Genomic DNA, 17,882 nt, shown 5'->3' with positions numbered 1-17,882 from the left:
TCCGACAGTACTGAAGTCACAATAGTGTGCTTCGATGCTAACATGATATTAAGAAATAACGGAAAAAATCAAATTACAGTAAGTTTTAAAACTTTATACCAGCAGTTTAGAAAAATACCTCATGCCTGGTGGAAGTTTAAAACGGGCTATTTCTTGTTTTCAGTTGGCCTATTTATACGTTATATGCTAAAGAAAACAATTTATTGCACTAGGAAAGTTTGAGTATACTTTACATCTGAGCACATTTTTTCACAGCAGTTATGTTGTCAAAGCATTCTGCAAATATAATTAAATTATGCCTGGGGGGTAAAGTTTTCTCTGCTCCGATCCAAACGTTGTGAAATTGTAATAAACACGTTAGCCCGCGTGCTGGGAGAACATTTACGTTCTCACGTACTCGCCTTCTGCCATCCCAGCATGCACCGCGAGGTCTGCAGTACAATTATTCACAAAGAAAAAAAAGGCTTGAGGAGCAACAACAACAGGGTGGGAGCAGAAGCACAGATCTCGTTTACAGCTCCAACGTTTCACGAACCCGTGTGCTGACAACAAGGTAAAGTTTCACTCTGACTTGTTATTGAAATTAAATAAATCTGCGCTTTGCTTTCTGAAATGACACTGCGTGTAGACAACGTTTAAGAGGCAATTTGCTATCAGCTGGGTTTTCTTAGCCGGCTAACGCTAGCCATCAGTATTGAACACCGTTAGCATTACAGTGAAAATATGTGTTATTACACGAGCAGATAAAGAACATGTTATACCATCGGTATTACTTAATAATGGGCACCGTATTACTTTAAAATCACAGTTGTTATAGATTTATGTCAAATATTCAACGAAAAACCAATTTCTGGTGTCTGTTTACGTTGTTACCTGTGCTTTAAAGGCAGCTTTGAGTTTATATACACTGACGAAATGCTAAAGAAATCTAGATAACTTAATAACATATCATATCTCATATACTGAAAGTGACTTCGCAGCATCGTGCTTCAAATGTAGTGATTTTATTGTGTTTTTCTGACGTGGAGCAAACAATACGTAGAAAATAAAAAAGTGTTACAACACCACAGGTCTCGCTCCTCGAGCTCTTCCGTTACCATGTAAACACAAAGGGCCACGTGACCAGGCACATGGAGTTCACTTTAACTTTGTTTGCCTTTAATAAAAAGTTGTACCAATGAAATTGCCTTAGCTTTCTCGCTTATCATTAAGGTCTGAGTTTTGTTTCAAGTATTTGCCTTTAAAAATACACGTCGCGATAAAATATAGCACGTGTAGGATTATCAGTATATAACAAAACCTTGCTGTGCTCAAGTTTTAAAGACATGGGTTTAGGTGGTTTAGAAAAGGTTTTAATGTTTATCAATGTAAATATCTTATTACACTGTTAAATTTAAAAAACAGACTAAACTAAAAACATTTAGATGAGTCTAACATTCTAATTTTTTTTTAATCACGTAAGTGATATAATTATATTTTTTGCTTTAAATTGAACAGAGTAAATCTAGAATCTAATTAAGTTATAAGTGTTTAAATGTACTTTTAAATATACTAGAATGTCATAATAAAATGAAGGCAATGGGGGTGGGGTAACTTTTGTTGGCGGGGGATGGCTTCACTCTTTGTTATGCAGTGGGGGGTGAGGAAACAGAGGGTGTGAACCCACAGAGGTGGGGGAGAAGCTAAACAGACAAAGCATCTAAGAGGTGGGCAGAAACTTGCCTTCGAGTCACTAAAGTAAACAAACAGGAACAGTAAAGTGTAAGGTAACTAGACGGTATAGGAGATATATGAATAAATGAAAGAAATGTATTACCACTACACTATTACTAACCTATTAGAGTTTCATAAAATGTAAAAGAGTGGCAGGCTGTTGCCTCTTGGCGTATTTTGCGTTTCATCACTTGTGTCTCTTCACAGTATCATGTCATGGCCCTAAGGAGCTGAGAGTGGGAAGTGCTGTTCACCTGAAGGGAGCTCACAAAGCTTGAGAGTTGCTAGAGAAGAGTTGGCGGGGCCTGGGCAGAGGGTAGAGCTCAGCGGGAGCCAATGCAGCAGCAGCAGCATCGACCGCCAGAGCTGGTGGGAGGAAGCCTTCCCGTGTTCGTGTTCCCCAATGAGCTCGTCTTCTATGCCGATGATCAGTCGTCTCACAAACAGGTGCTCACGCTCTACAATCCCTATGAGTTCGCCCTCAAGTTTAAAGGTCAGTGAGCAGATCGAAACAACATCTCTGTGTTTACGTATAATTGTTATGTTCATTTTTCATCTCCAATCACATGGCTACATCGTGTATTGTTTTCTTCGTTGTCAGTGCTGTGCACAGCGCCAAACAAGTACACCGTGGTGGATGCAACTGGAGCCGTCAAGCCTCAGTGTTGCATTGATATGTGAGTTAGTTCACGCTTTGGTGAACCTAAACTAGCAGATTGATTAATTTATTGCTGTCTGTACAGCTAACTTTCTGCATCCACGCAGAGTAATCCGACACCGAGATGTGCGCGCGTGCCATTATGGGGTCTACGACAAGTTCCGGCTGCAGGTGTCAGAGCAGAGTCAGCGGAAAGCTCTGGGCCGCAAAGAGGTGACGGCCACTCTCCGTCCCTCTGCCTCACAGGACCCGCCTAGCCCCCGGCCCCAAGATGAGGAACGCCGAATTGCTGACAGCGAGTTTTTTGAACAGACTGCATTCCAGACAGGTAGGAAAAAGAGGGGAAATCGCTGCTGTGTGAAACTGCCTCTAGATGGAGCCAAATTATCACAAAATTCAATTGGTGAGCATTTCAGGCGATATTCTGATTCTAATTTTATTATTGTTCTTCCAACCCTGTGTTGCTTTGTTTTAAATAATATTCTTAATTATACCCACATTAATTTAGTGCCACATAATCTGCTGTATGTTGCTATTGGGTCCCCCTTCAGACTTAAATGGAAGCAGTTTAAGTTAGTTTGGTAAATTACCAGGCTTTTCCTGAGTTACACATGTGATTGCACTGAATCTAAGTGTGTTTATTTGTGTGTATGTGACACTTGCAGAGAGCCGTCCTGTTGCTGGAGGACCCAGTCTGTTGACAGTACTGCTTGGGCTGGTGTGTATGGCCGCCCTGATGCTCCCGACACTGGGGGAGCAAGAATCTACTGTGCCTGTCTACCTCCACTTAAGTGTTAACAAGAAACTTGTAGCTGCTTATGTTCTCGGTGAGTAAAAACAGAAGGAAGTTGCATGTTCAATTCTGAAGTGAGAACCAGGCTGTTTGTTTTGACAAAGCATGTGATGAAGTTTATAATACCCGGTGTTATTTCTTGTCATATTTTAGGGCTTCTTACAATGGTCATCCTACGCACATGAAGTGCCGTGAGCCGAAAGGAGGGAAGAAAAGAAACAGAAATATGAAGAGAATGTTCTCCCACCAGAGGCACTACTATGAGTAAAAAAAAGTAGAGCTGACAGCAGGGGAACAGGGGTACTTATTCGATTACCTCATCCTCTGAAAAATACATTTTAGCATACTTGTTTTCAAATCTACACATTTGTGTTAATACATACACGGAACTAAAGTGACGTAAATGGGAAGAGCTGTCGTGTGTAAGGTCAGAGTGAGGGGAGCTGTCCCTGAGATAAAGGGCCTGTGAAGAAGCGTGAGGCCGTTTGCTGTTGTTTGGCCTCACATATTGTCTGTAACGCTGTTGCCATTATGTGAAAGAAAGTGGTCATTTCAGTGTGAAGGAATCAACATGCAACATGCGGTACTTGTATATAAAGCCATTAAAGTTTTGTTACCTGTTACCATTATTAAATTGATGTTTTTTTTAAAGCTTTTTAGAGTAGAGTGAAGACTAAATGCCGTTCCTTGCATGTGTGGATACTTTGTATGAGTGGGCTTTAAGTTTGTTAGCAGTAAGATACTTCTACCTGTCACCAAAGGAGGGATCTTCTCTTGAAAGAAGAATGGTTCGCTTGCCGTGCTTTATCAAATGTTTAATAAAGTCTCAATACAGCTGTAGTGTGTCATGCTCAAAGATAGATTCTGTTTTATTTTTTTACACATTACGTGTTGTGTCAGGAGAGCACACGGCACAGAACGGGACAATAAAGCTGTTAGTTTTGCAATGATGGTGACTGAAAATAATCCAGCGGTCTCCCTCAGGGAAGGGGTGTCATCTCACAGCAACATGATTTGCAGCTGCTTGGGAACCAGTTGCCTCTAAAGCTGTAAATAAGGCAGAGTAATAACACTGAAGTAATTATACAGAGAAGGACGTGACACTCAAGAGAATGCTGAACTGAAATCTGTGGAAGCATTTTCCAGCAGCAAAGATGGTGGAGGATACGCATGCACAGGGTTGTCTGATGGCATGCAAGACATTGTGCACACATTGTTCTATGAAGTATTAAGATATTAATAAAAGTAAAGTACTATGAAATTACATAAACATTAACAAAACACCGCTAAATACAACCAGGAGTGAGAAGAGGTGATCAAATCCACCACAGAGTAAAGTCTGGCCTCCCCAAACAAACGGTGTAAAGGACTATTATAAAGTTGTTGCATCCAGTAACCTACGTTTTTTTCTAGTACAGTCATTTCTCCACAGTCATCATCCCCACGTGGACACATGTTAACAGCACAAATACTTATTTCAACTTGTGTTTTTAATCACATCTAAGGAAGAATATTTTAAGCCACCCAAAGCGTCTGTGAATATTTCAGCTTGGACACCACTATCTAAAGTGTCCCGACAAAAATGAAATATGATTGACTGATTATTGAGGGACTGTCTTGAAAACAAAGTTCAGTGACTCAAACTTGATCCACCAAAGCAAAAGTCTCAGGTGTAATTAGGGAGCATGCAAACTGAGGCTCTCTGGCTGAAACATCGGGCACATTTCACTGTTACATCGACAGTTTTAATGAGCAGCACCTGCGCAAAGTTTGCTGTGTGTGTACATCTCTCTGATTCCTGTCAGGATGGCCTGGACCATGTGATCTCCGATGGAGCGGGACACAATGGCCTGGCTTTGTGTTGCTGTGTGAGTGGCAGGGATTCAATTCAAAGTGGCCTTTCCAACATCAGTGGAAAGTTTATTCAAAATCCGAGATGCAGTGATCAGAAGGACTCTGAGAACTCTCTCTCTCACCACTTCCTGCAGAGCCAGCAGTGTGGAGCCCTGTGTTTTAGAATTTTTACTTCAAGCTATTCAAACAAAACTGAGATACCGAAACATAGTTTAACTGGTACAGAGTCCATCTCAAAACTGACTCACTGAAACTTCAAGTATATCTGGGCTTGAAACATAACGTAACGTAATAAACATCATTTGAAAGAAAATCTGCAAATTACTACAGGATATGGATGGACCTTGGATGTTTTGTTTCAGCTGCTTATTCATCAAAATTTTGCAGTTTGAACTCCCAAAACCTTCGAAGAGAAACAAAACTGAGATTTTATCTCAGCATTTATGCTTCCCTTTAAAAAGCCTGGAGGGGAATCCCAGCGTGTATCCTGTAAACACCACAGCACAATCATAATGCCTCAAATAATAAATAGATTAATTACTAGGAAATTACCTGTTGCCATCTTTTCTTAGTTAATAATGTTCAGAGAGTTCGATCTTATTCTAATAAACAAACATTTACATATAATAATAACAATATATTAATAATGATACTATTATCACAACTGCAGATACTGACTTTAGGTTGTGCACATTGTTACCATGTGGTACAACAAGCATCAGCATGAAAAAAACTGAAGTGCATTAAAATAAAATGAGAGATCCCATCCTGCAGAGGTCAGGCTCCTGCTGTCCTTTTCTCTGCCCACATGCAGGCTCTGCCCCCTCTAGCCTGCAGATGTCCCTGTTGAGGCATTTTGAGCTGAATTTTGATAAATGTCCCTGCAACTATTAGGCCACATAATTATCGGTTGGCTAAAAACAGTTGGGCGGTGTTTTTGGCACACTTTGGGCCTCTTACTACCAACTAACTATCGTTACAACTATGAACTCCTTTGTATACCAAAGTATTCTAGAGTCAATCTGTCTGACAGGTAAAGCTTGGCTGAAAGTGGGTCATGCACCAGGAAAATGATTCCAAGTATAGCAGCAGTGAGACTTGCACTACATTCCCAAAAGTATTCACTCGCCCATCCAAATCACTGAATTGTGAGCGAATTCAGGGTTCCAATCACTTCCATGGACATTTCCATGACTGTTCCACAGTCAACTGTTAGTGGTATAAGTGGAAGCAACTGGGAACAACAGCAACAGTAGAATCACAGAGTGGTGTCAGTGGATGCTGAGGCGAACAGCCTCCTCGTCCAACATCAGTGTCCTCAAAAACGTGAAGCACTTTGAACTCTGTTTTGAAAAGTGCTATATAGTTTATTTTTAAATGTGCTTCTGGGAGAATGGTAAAACATTTCCATAAACTCACTCCTAAAGAGTTGAAGCTGTTATCACTATATCATTAAATCCTATGGATTAAGAATCAGATGTCACTCAAGTTCATATGTGAAGGTAGACGAGTGAATACTTTTAGCAATATTGTTTACTTCTAGAAGAACTGTAACACTGTCCTGCTCCTTGATGCATCCGCATTTAATTTGTATATTTTGGTTTATGAAGTACTAAAACTGAGAAAAAATAAATAAATAATTGACTCAAAAAAAAAAGTAAATATAAATGCACGAAATGTCCTATAAAACACTGGTACCGTAATTGATGAAATGTGAAACTTGCCATTCAGATTAAACTTTTCCATACAATGTTTGTTTTCCTATATTTATCGTTTCCCCATTTTCCCCATGCATTATTTCTATATGGATTTTTAAATATATCCAGTGCATTTGACTGGATATTTCTTTAATTCATTCCTTATTTTTTCTGGATTTTTGGCAGTCAAACTGAGAAAAACCCCACAAACTCCAATTTCCGTTGCCATTGGACTAATATTTCGGGAATTTATTTTTATTTTGGTAGTTTTGATCTTCCATATACGAGCGCTAATAAAGAAGAAAACACTGATACAAAAGCATAATGAAATAATTTATTTACTCCTGATGTCCGCTACAATAGCAGTCACAAAAGACGAGCATAGGCAAGGTGTTAGCCAGCTTGGCAGATTACAGCCTCTATTACAGACATACAGGTATAGCATATCATTTGCTAAGTTCATGCCCTGAACACTTCATAAAATGAGCAGAAGAAAAAAAAAAAAAAGCATCGTGAAGGGAACAAAAACAAAACAGCCGGGCGAGCAGAAACCCAACATTTTCCTATTTGTATATAAAAAAAAAAAAAAAAAAAAAAAAAAAAAAAAAAAAAGTGAGAAAAACAAAAACATTCAGTAAGTGAACTGCAACCACACTTGTTTAAATTAAAAGGGCACACTTCCATAAAATGATTTACAATCACTTCCTTTTTGTACATAAACATTTAAGGTTACAGAGGGGTTCGGAAGTATCGAGTTATACGGATGGATATGAACACTGGGGTCAGGACAAATGAAACCAAATTTAGGTGCAAATATCACAGTGCAGGCTTTAACCTCTACATATTGTAGTCAGACTTTCTTCTTCTTCAAATTTAGTTGTTTCCTGCTTAAGACTCACACAGGCTGAAACACTACAGGACCAAGCATCCTGTGCAATACGTGTTAAAGAAAAAAAAAAAAAAAAAAAAAAAAAAAGAAGAAAGAAAGAAAGAAGTGTAACCACAGCAGAAAGAGCAGTCTCTTTACTCACAATGTGATGGTGCTGTTTTTTTGCCTCGTGTTTTCTAGCAGTCACTTGATTTGGTGTAAATGACAGCACAGATGGTTTACTGCAGATAGAACGCTGTCACAATCCAATTTTATAACAAATGTGTTTTCCATAAATAAGAACACTTTGCCAGAAGGAACAAGGGGAAAAAAAGAAGTTATATTTTCATACTTTTATCTACAAAAATCATCCTGGTAAGAACACAGGAACTTTTAGTGTTGAGACTACCAGGAATGATCATGATTTACCACTGGGTGCGTTAATTGCTCAGAATTACCAATTAAAGTAGCAGCAAATCATTTTTTTGGAGCTGAAGGGGAGGGAAGAAAAAAAAAAAAAAAAAAAAAAAAAAAAAAATGCAAACACCACAGTTCACAGCCTATACCATAAAAATATTTAGAATATCTGCTCAGGCAGCAGGAAAACAATAAGTTAAATCTTTTCTTACAAAATCTGCAGACTGTGCGCACACCAAGGCCAGTGGGCCAGACATTTTCCAGCACAAAAACAGGGAAATACACACATCCAAGTAGTCTTTATATGTCCAGTGCTCAATGTCTCTCTCTGGTGAGGGGAACTGGCAGGACAGATTTATACAACAGCCACTTATTAGTATCCCTACGAAGGCTGGCACCATCCAAGATCAATTAGCAGCTGGTGCGCGCAGCGACTTCCCTCAGTCCTAGTTTTACTAGGATTACCTCTTACACAAATACATCCATGGCTGTAGTCTCCTTAAAATCGAGACCCTCCATAAAAGGTAGCCATAAAAACAGCCAGTCAGAAGAAAGTGTGGGGAAAACTCCACTTGAAGGAAATGTAGTTGGCGATGTGTAGGGTCTGAAAAGGAAACCGGTTCCCTGGAGAGAAGTCTTTTCCACTCTCCCCCCCCCCCAAAGTCTTAGATATCCCATGCTCATTTGGGAGACAAATCCTGGAGAGAAGCAAAGGGTGAGTTGCTGGACGAGGAAGGCGACACTCCCTCCATTTTGCCTGGCGAGTCGGTGGAGGAGCCCACGCTGCTGAGGCTTCCATCCAGTAAATCTGGAGAGTGACTGAGAGGGAAGAAAAAGGTAGTCTTCAGAAAAGCTTGCATAACTAATTCACCCTGAATGAATGCACTGCTCAAAATCTCAAAAGTCAGCACTCACACCGACTCAACTTTGAGACAGAATCGCCCCAGAATCAATATACTTCGATTTCTATGGGAAGTAAATAGTTCTTAAATAAAACTGCTGCCAGTGAGGTGACTGATTCCAATCAGGATCAACAAGGCTCAATAAAATCCCCTATTAATTACTCAAAATCCTCGTCATGTAGGGGTTTCCTTGTTTTTCCATTTACGAGATGGTGACTAGTAATCAAGCTTGGCTTTTACAGCCAGTGTGTCTGCCTACCTGCCCTCAGCACTCAAAAGCTCATCATTATCTAAGCAGCTTCTTATTTGCTGATGGGCCTGAGAGTTACTTACCAGGAGCTGAGATCTGACAGGTTGGAGACGTCCGAGGACAGCATGGTGGTGGTGCCCTGGAAGAGCCTCTTGGGTTGACTCTCCGTTTCCATCTCACCTGCAGAGTAAAAGGCGTCCAACATTTAGAAATCGACACATGAGCTGTGCGACTATTCACAAAAGAGCCAGGCAGATGAACAGGCAAAGTTTACACTTGGTGAACTTTTACCTAGTCACGTCCATACTGATTAACAGCACGTTCAATCTGCAGCGTGGCAGTGTTTTGTCAGAGGACCACAAAGTACACACGCACACACAAAATCAAAACAAATGTCATGTTTAATGATTAAGGATTCAAATGTGAACCTCTCAGAATTTGCATATTGCAATAGGTTTACTCTACTTTACCCGTCTGTGTGTATACACAGGCACACATTTACTGGCTACCGCATCGGTCAATGGCAGCAGCAACAAGCAGCCTGAGCCGGTTGTGACACTTGTTACCCTCTCATATAATGTTATTTCAGTTTAAAACAATCAGGTTACAATGATTTAATATTCTCGCACTGATTTACTCCATTTAGAAATAACATGCAGTCAGTCTGTTGACTGAAGAGCAGCTTGATTTCAGATGACTCAGACTGAGACTGCTCGTCAGACATGTAACCAAACCGAGTTGTGTGGCATTAACATTTAGTGTCCAGATCACAAGTCAAATGTTTTTCTTCCAAGAATCTTTATTTCCATGAACCATTATAGATACTGTTTAACCACAGATATGGCACAAGCACAACATCATCAAGTCCGTTTGGAAAATATTTTGAATCTCATGTATAACATCGGCTGGCATGTCCAGCCCTATTGGGCTGTTCGATATAACGAGATCCATCAGATGAAACATCTATCGTTTCATTTTACGCTATTGTTTGTTTCGTGGTGTCGCAAAATAAACTGTTGACAGCAATATTTTTTCATTGTTTTGATGGTCACTGTAGAATTTCTTGAAGTTCTCTCTTTCTCTTATATTTAATATAACCACACTACAGATGGACAAGTGGCTGTTTTTAAGCGTTGTCATTAGCAACAACGGAAAAATCATTGCGTGGCTCCGCCGTCCGCTTGTTTATTTCCCCACATAAACCTTTCACAATTAAGTTGAAGATCCTGTTCAGATTTTTCAAAATAAACTGAATCACACAAAAGAGCCGTCAGGTGCTAAAAAAATAAACCTTAGAACAGGCGTTTCCCCGCAGCACGCCGTGTAATAAATACTCAATGAAAATTGCAGCCGTGCCTCGACTCCAGCTACACGACGCCCAGCTGAAAACACTTTAACCAAGTCGAGTTGCCCGAGATTCACAGAATTTACAGAAAATGTAAAAATTTTGTGATATATTTCTTTGTCAGGACGATAAATGTCTCATATCGGGATATGAGATTTTGGTCATATCGCACAGCCCTACCAGCCTAACAAGCATTTCCTGCACCACAGCGCTTAATAAGTTAACTTCATCAATATAAAGACCACCGAAGACTCATTTCCACAACATTTGTCCTGTAGTCTAAGAACAGTGATGATTAACAGAAATATGCATTTCATACCATTTAAAATGTATTCAATTCGTAGATGTCCCACATTTCTTTACAAATATATTCTTCATTGCAATCAAAGCTTCAAGGCCGACATGTTGAACAGATGGCTTCTGACTACGGTCGCGCTGATGGACGATAACGTCAGAGCTCACCAATCAAGACGACTTTCACCTCATTTCCCCTTTGATGCATTAAATTAAACATTCTCAGATTCAAGTTTCAAGTTGCATGTTCACATCCACATCCCTCCCATAACCAACACTTTCAACACATATGTCCAAGAGCACACAGGTTCATGCCCAGACTTTCAAATCGATCATCATTATATGACAGAAGACACTAACAGGATACTTCTGACTGCATGATGGTTTAGAAACTGGAACTTAATGAGCCCACTCACCAGTTTTTTGCTTTTTGGGGGAATTTTTTGGCACATTGTGCTTTATAGAGGGTGGATAGTGCTGCCATAATGGAGGGACTATAGATCAAATCATCCAACCCTAGTTCCAACCATAAAAGAAATCTACATCATGATCAGAAACCCCTTTTAACCCTTCGCTGTGACCTTTCAGAGTAATCTCACGTAGACTGAATGGTGTGGAAGGTCACAGCCTATTGAGTTAAAACCAGTTTCTGGTTATGACGTAGATTTCCTAAATAAGTCTAAATCAGGCATTAATCACTGGATGTGAGCACCAGTCTCTCAAGTCAAACCAGATGAACACCTTGGCCATGATTAACTCCTCCCTCAGCAAGGTGTTGTAAAATAAAGTGGCCCCTGATCCCACAGCGAGAACAATGTGCAGAGGTTACACCAGACAAGTCAGAGGACTGACGCCTAAACCCTAAAAACAAAGTAAAATATGCTTAAGGTAGCTAAAGTTTGTTTTAGGACGCCACCAGCAAACTGATGCGATTACAGCTCATCTCTTTTGAGTGGGAGGTCAATCTCATAATCTCCGTGTAAACACAGAGGGTCAGAGGTTACAAATGCCAGGATGTACATACACTCAAATCGGCTACCAAAACAGAGAGCAGAGGTAGGTCTGATTGTAACGCACTCAGAGGGAGTGTGTCCGTTTGCTGCTGTGTTAATGTGCAAAGCCTCCCTTACACAGAGCATTGAAAGCATGTCTAAAGCATGACTCACCTTTGCGTTTTATTGGACCGAGTATGCTGGCTCTGATGCAGTTGATCGGACTTTGACTCCGCCGACTGAACAAGACAGAAAACAGGAACAATTAAAATCAATACATTTGGAAATACAGCAACAAACTGTGGGCATGAGCTGAAGTTGCTGACATAATTGTGCAAAGTCTGTAACTGACAGATTTTAACTCTTTAACTTTAAGCTGTGACAACTCAAAAGAATTGGTACTCACCCAAATCGCCGTGTTGGGCTGGGTATTGGGCTGGGAGTGAGACCATTGCTGCTCACCAGAATTTGTAGTGAAGGAGAGAAACACTGCTGCTTGTAAGAGGGGGAGAGCAGAAAACAGAACGCATTAGATAAATCTGCAACTGATAACATTCAACTGCTGCAAAATTCCTGCTTAATCGTCATCTTTTTGTTCTAATATTTTAGAGTTCCTTATATGTTAAATGTCAAAAGAAGGGGTAAATAAACCTCTCAAAACATCTGACTTTATTGTACCAAAAGAATTTAGACAAAAAATAAAAAATAAATATTGGCTTCTATATACAAAATCTAACATGAAACAATAATTAAAGTGGGCCCATTATGAAGTAAGACATACCACTTTGCAACTATCATTGAGTACTTGCTTGGTCAGTAAAACACTGATAGTTTTAAGACTTTGCCTCAAAATAAGGATTTAAAAACCCTGAAAATTAAACTTCTATCGTCATCTTTGCTGTTGTAGAATTCTCTCTCAGATGTTAATAATCCTTATGAGACACACACCAACTTCAGACTGCTCCAAATACTCAGTTTTAGATCGTTTTACATGGTCACCTCAGGAGGGGGACAAATAAAGGAAGAGGAGCAAGAATTGTTTGTTTCAGACCACGGAGACATTAAAGTGTAGTGCTAATATAAAAATCTGAATTGTTTTGTGGAGCTGGAAATAAGCCGAATGAATCTCTTAAGAGAAAATGTTGCATCTTGGAGCTGCAGCAAACTAAAAGCCTTTTTTCACTAGTACCTAATTTGGCTCGACTTTGGTTGGTTTCCACTACAAGCCGGTAACACCTGATGTGCATGAGGTTGTTAAAGCAATGCAGCCGAAAGTCCTGTGAAGTCATGTGTATGAGACATGAACACCACAGCATGTTGAGGCGATGGTACTACAGCTTTTTGCCAGACTCTGGGATCACGGTGTTTTTTTCTGGCCATCACGCTCGTTGCTGGGTTTAAAAGAGGGACGTTTTGATTTTCACAAAGGAGACCCTCTCATGACTCATCAAGTGATGCCTCTGACTAGCCAATCTGTGAATGCAGTCTGCTGGCGTCACATTTCCGGATCGCATCGGCTCTTTTTACCAGGCACTACCGCATAATGGAAAACCTACAAACGGAGTTGAGCTGTGCTGAGCCAAACAGGTACTAGTGGAAAAAGGCTAAAGGCCTAAGAAGCTCCTGCTTCACTGCAGCCAACTGTTCCCTGCAGGCTGCACATAATTAAATTATTAGTCAACTGGGTTATAGTAAGTAATCAAAATGATTTGCCTAGATGTAGTTAATGAAACTATAATGCGATAACTGTGTGATTATGTCAGACGTACCTTTTTTCCTATTCCTCTTGTTGGGGACGGGGCTGGAGACACAGGCACAAAGTCGATTCGCTTTGGAGATGAAGATACAGGCTTTTCCAAATCATTGTCACTCTAAAAAACATTAAAGATTTCACAGTTCACCGTGTGTTTACAGCATCCTTTGGTCCAATAGTAACAGCACTGCAAGTGTGGGAGTATTATACTACCAACTCAGCCTGACCTTTAGAGACTGGTGGCCCTGTTAACTCCCAGTTATTTCAGCGTTACTCTAGCATGTTTCTACTTGTCCTCTCTATAGTAACAAAGAGAGACCAAGAAAGGCCAGGGGCCAAAACATGCAAAACTGCCCGTCAGCAGAACATAATCAGCAACATATATGGGACAGAGTTTTTACCAGACTAAGGCTTTCCTCCCAAGAATGGCTCATCTGCATAGCAGCTTGAACTTCCCTGAGTGCACAACAACAATCAGAACATGGAGTCATCAGCCTGTCACCAACAACACAGCAGATCTCCTCATTCAAACACTGTGTGTATAAATGGATAGCTTACCGTTCATGTGCAGTTTCTCTGTTCATCACATCTATGCCCTCTTCCTACAAGAGAACAAAAGAGACCCAAAGGTTTAAAAATAAAAAAAAAATAAAAAAAAATCACATTAGCTACCATCACATCATTTGAACTTTTCTGAGTTATGTTCTTTAAAGTGGACCCATTATGTTTTCCCCTGGATAAAAATGATATGTACTCTTATTAAAATATTATTAAATATGGAAGAGAGAGAGAAAGACATCTTTTTTTTGATGGGGGCCAAGAAGAAGCGCTTCAGTTCACAGTACAAGATTAACAAGCCCATTTCAGGCTCAGTCTTATCTCAGATGCTACAACTGAACCACTCCCCACCACCAACACCCATGTGTTTTCTTATGGAAATCAAGACTTGCCCTGCAGGAGTGTGATGCTAATAGTTGATTAGCTTGTTAAGATCAAGGACCCTGTGAATGCCTAAAGAGGTTGCTCTTGCATGTCTCTTACTACAGCCGACGTAGACATTGGTCTGAAGAGCTCAAGTTCCACAGGAATTACTTTTACTGCAACCATCTCAATTCCTTACTTGTTTAATTTGATGAAGTCTGGTACTCGGGACCCGAATGGGCGATGAAGGAACCTGTAAGAGGAGGAGATGGCTGATAATGAGTAAACACTCATTACAGTAAGTCAGGCATCTCAATCAAGTCAGTATGTGTTTATGAACCACTGTACCATGTTGGGCCTGTTCACAACTGTAGTGCTATTTCTCCGGCACCGTAGGACCTCCTTCTGGAACACCTGGGAGTTATCACTGCAAAGACGAATTATGAACGCCTTTAACCATCATGTCAATGCAAATTAACTTATTTCAATGTGTGAATAAGGAAAGAGTTTTAACTTTGTAGTAAATTAAAGTCAGATTGCCCTACCTTAATCCATTTATCATGGGTGCACTGTTGGATCTTCTCAGGTGTCCATCGCTTGGAACTATGGAAGCTGGGATTTCCAGATCTAGTTCCATCTTTTCTTGGGGCATGACTCCTGAGCTGTTCATTTCGCTAAACAACGCTTCACCACCACCCCTCACCGATTCAGCAACTTAAAATGGCGAACCGACTCAGTAAAGTTACATTACTGATCTTCAACCTGTGCAAACTTTACATGTTCTTGAAGCAATATGAGTAAACAGGCAGTTGAGCTCACCTAAGACGAGCCAACACAGTGTAGGTAACTCTCGGCAATCTGCAAGGCCCCGTGCCCAGGCTGACTCCGGTGCTGAAGCAAACTAACGCTGTATATGTACCATAACGGCGTCCAGTCCACAAAGCAGCCGTGTGGTTCACCGAAGCTGCCCCTCATCAACCCTGTCTGTAACCGGTCACCAACTTTCCTGATGGATTGTTAGAGAGCCATGGCTATACACACCGCACAATGCCTACTAACAGTTGGTCTGCAAGGCAGCAGTTTGTGACGACTGGATCCAAACTACCGCTGCATGTTAGCGCCTTAAATGAGCTAGCCGTAGTTAAACTAGCCAAATGGTCGCTCTGTCCACCAACTGAACGCTCGTCTTTCAGTCTACTACAAACGACATTAAAATAGCCGAGCTACATGTAGTGATGCTCATCAGCCTACCCTGTAGCTAACACCGCACAGCTAGCTAATGGAAGCCACTTGGCTCAGCGACAACAAGAGTCCAGCTACCTAGCCCGATAAGCTAACTAGCTAAGTTAACCACAATGCCATTTTCAGAAAGAGAGAGGCCGGGTCACCGTCTCACTTCACGTTTTGTCCATCAGCCCGGCAGCTGCAACTGCACGCAAGACGAATTAATCCGTGTCAGCTTGAAATATTGTCCACAGACTATCAAAAAAATAAACCCTTCTGCTGGGCACCGCCAAGAATGAACCAGATCCCCCAGATGATCACACAAGAGCGAAAAGCTAGCAGCGAAGTTCACGCCCCCTTTTTTTAGCGTTAGCAGGCCTGTCCAATAAAAGCGCTCCACTAGCCGGCGTGCTCAGGCGGAAAGTATTGTGCTCCATCCGTGCGTTTGTTCCCCTCCAATTTCCATACATGCAAACGGTTTCACGGCAAGCCCCGGTATTCACCAGTTCCACAAAGAAATCAAAATTTACTCTGGCACACAAAGACGGCTAACGACGCGATAGTTTGTCAGAGACAGCTATGTTTGTTTTATTCCGGATATTGTTTATATCCTTCATTGCGATCAATAAAGATTAATTGAAAAAGAATGGCATACAATTTATGAAGTATAGTCTCAATGTTTTCTGTAAGGACACTTTTTTCAGATCTATAATATAATTATGGCTAAAAGATTTCAGTAAGGTTTTACGGCAGTAAAATTTTACTGGAAAACAAACACCTCAACAGGTCTTGAGACAACGTCAAGAGGCCCTGTACAGGATGGACTGTCCTTACTGTTTTCACGGGTTACTTACTACCTGCAGATAACCATGTTTATTATGGTGCCTGTTTTGTGGTCATAAATGAAGTGAAGCTTGCAGTGAGGAGGCAAACTAGGCAGAGAAAAGTGGTTAATTTAAGGCTGGGTCTTGATAAGCATCATGAAACACAGCTGGTTATGGTTAAGATTAGTCTCAGTTTGAGGTAAGAGGAAACACACAGTTTCCATTAGACTTGACACATGAAACTGGAATATAATCTAGTGCCTAGAGTTAAAATAACATCCAGTCAGTATGAAAACAAATGTGAGCGGTGCATCTGCAAACATGAGTGGCTTTTCATCAACAGCACAAATTAAAAACCACAGTAATTATTAATTAGTGGTTGGCACTCTTGCCTCAGAGCAAGAAGGTTGCTGGTTAGCTGGAGCCTTCCTGTGTAGGCTTCCCCCCACAGTCTAAAGACACCGAGGTGTAATGTCCAGGGGGGTTATGACCCCTCCAATAATCAGACCCAACCAATATAACCCCCTCAATAAAATTATGAATTATCGTGCATAAATAGGCTGTTGATTTTCTTTACTCATTTCAGGTATTACCAGCAAAATAGTTGCATGTTTAATGATCTGGGAATTTACCCAGATTTATTTATTTATTTAGGCAGAGATCTTGACCTCCCACAGTGTTCAGCACAAAGTTACGTCGATGTAAAGACATGCATGTTTGCTCTAGGTAAAATGTCTTTCTCTTCGTCCTTTGATGCACTGGATACATTTTTAGAGCATACCCCATCTCTTGCCCCATGACAGCTATGATGGGACCTTTCATTTTAACGGCGAGAGACAGAACATGAACAAACAACAAGTTATGAATTGAGTTGCATGTCACTCAGTGTCACAAATAAGTATTTGATGTTCTCCAACCAAGCAAGAATTCTGCCTCCTAAAGATTGATTGTTTGAAGTCTCTCCACTACCATGGGCAAGACTGTCAAAGGACGTCAAGGAAAAGATTGTAGACACAGGTCTACAATCTTTTCCATATATCGCTCTTCGTCTGGGGCTCCCAAGGTCAAGATGATCATGTGAAGGATGGTGAATCGGCCCAAAACTACACAGGAAGAGCTTCTTAATGATCTTAAGGCAGTTGGGACCACAGACACCAAGAGCACCGTTGGTAACACACTACGCAGTAATGTGCTGAAATCTTGCAGTGCCCACACAGTTCCCTTGCTCAAGAAGACACATGTATACGTCGGTTTTAAGCTTTCTAGTGAACATTTAAATGATTCAGAGGTTTGGAACAAAGTGCTGCATTTAGATGAAACCATAATCAAGCTCTTTGGCATCAACTTGGCCCACCGTGTTTTGGAGGAAGAGAAATG

General features: G+C 40.8%; 2 protein-coding genes and 1 non-coding gene across 3 annotated transcripts; 1 reads left to right on the top strand and 2 right to left on the bottom strand.

Annotated features, from left to right (window-relative positions):
- Window positions 1-318: 318 nt before the first annotated feature.
- Window positions 319-4,004, top strand: mospd1 (motile sperm domain containing 1). Its single transcript, XM_084940662.1, has 6 exons — window positions 319-553; window positions 1,921-2,206; window positions 2,315-2,390; window positions 2,479-2,699; window positions 3,037-3,198; window positions 3,318-4,004. The coding sequence occupies exons 2-6, from the start codon at window positions 2,050-2,052 to the stop codon at window positions 3,347-3,349; spliced, it is 648 nt and encodes a 215-aa protein (XP_084796788.1). The 5' UTR covers window positions 319-553; window positions 1,921-2,049; the 3' UTR covers window positions 3,350-4,004.
- Window positions 4,005-7,035: 3,031 nt separating this feature from the next.
- Window positions 7,036-16,241, bottom strand: pabir2 (PABIR family member 2). Its single transcript, XM_084940628.1, has 10 exons — window positions 15,003-16,241; window positions 14,806-14,884; window positions 14,657-14,710; window positions 14,095-14,138; window positions 13,938-13,992; window positions 13,553-13,654; window positions 12,190-12,275; window positions 11,958-12,022; window positions 9,236-9,332; window positions 7,036-8,819 (listed from the first exon to the last, which is right to left on the bottom strand). Exons 1-10 carry the CDS (start codon window positions 15,125-15,127, stop codon window positions 8,681-8,683), a joined length of 846 nt encoding a protein of 281 aa, XP_084796754.1. The 5' UTR covers window positions 15,128-16,241; the 3' UTR covers window positions 7,036-8,680.
- Window positions 13,728-13,884, bottom strand: LOC146392044 (small nucleolar RNA U109). Its single transcript, XR_014797249.1, has one exon. It is a non-coding gene; the product is annotated as a small nucleolar RNA U109 (small nucleolar RNA).
- Window positions 16,242-17,882: the final 1,641 nt, after the last annotated feature.

Source organism: Perissodus microlepis, chromosome 2 (genome assembly GCF_051167445.1).
Source record: "Perissodus microlepis isolate ML-2025 ecotype Zambia chromosome 2, ASM5116744v1, whole genome shotgun sequence".
Taxonomy (NCBI): Eukaryota; Metazoa; Chordata; class Actinopteri; order Cichliformes; family Cichlidae; genus Perissodus; species Perissodus microlepis.
The sequence above is the reverse complement of the archived record's forward strand: the minus strand, read 5'-3'. Positions and strand labels throughout refer to the sequence as shown.

Coding starts and splice junctions, on each gene's coding strand:
- mospd1 (XM_084940662.1), top strand. CDS start 2,050: ATGCAGCAGCAGCAGCATCGACCGCCAGAGCTGGTGGGAGGAAGCCTT. Junction 2,207..2,314: donor GTTCGCCCTCAAGTTTAAAG/GTCAGTGAGCAG, acceptor CTTCGTTGTCAG/TGCTGTGCACAGCGCCAAAC. Junction 2,391..2,478: donor CCTCAGTGTTGCATTGATAT/GTGAGTTAGTTC, acceptor GCATCCACGCAG/AGTAATCCGACACCGAGATG.
- pabir2 (XM_084940628.1), bottom strand. CDS start 15,127: ATGAACAGCTCAGGAGTCATGCCCCAAGAAAAGATGGAACTAGATCTG. Junction 13,993..14,094: donor AGAGAAACTGCACATGAACG/GTAAGCTATCCA, acceptor TTGTGCACTCAG/GGAAGTTCAAGCTGCTATGC. Junction 9,333..11,957: donor CGGTCCAATAAAACGCAAAG/GTGAGTCATGCT, acceptor TTTACTCTGCAG/GTGAGATGGAAACGGAGAGT.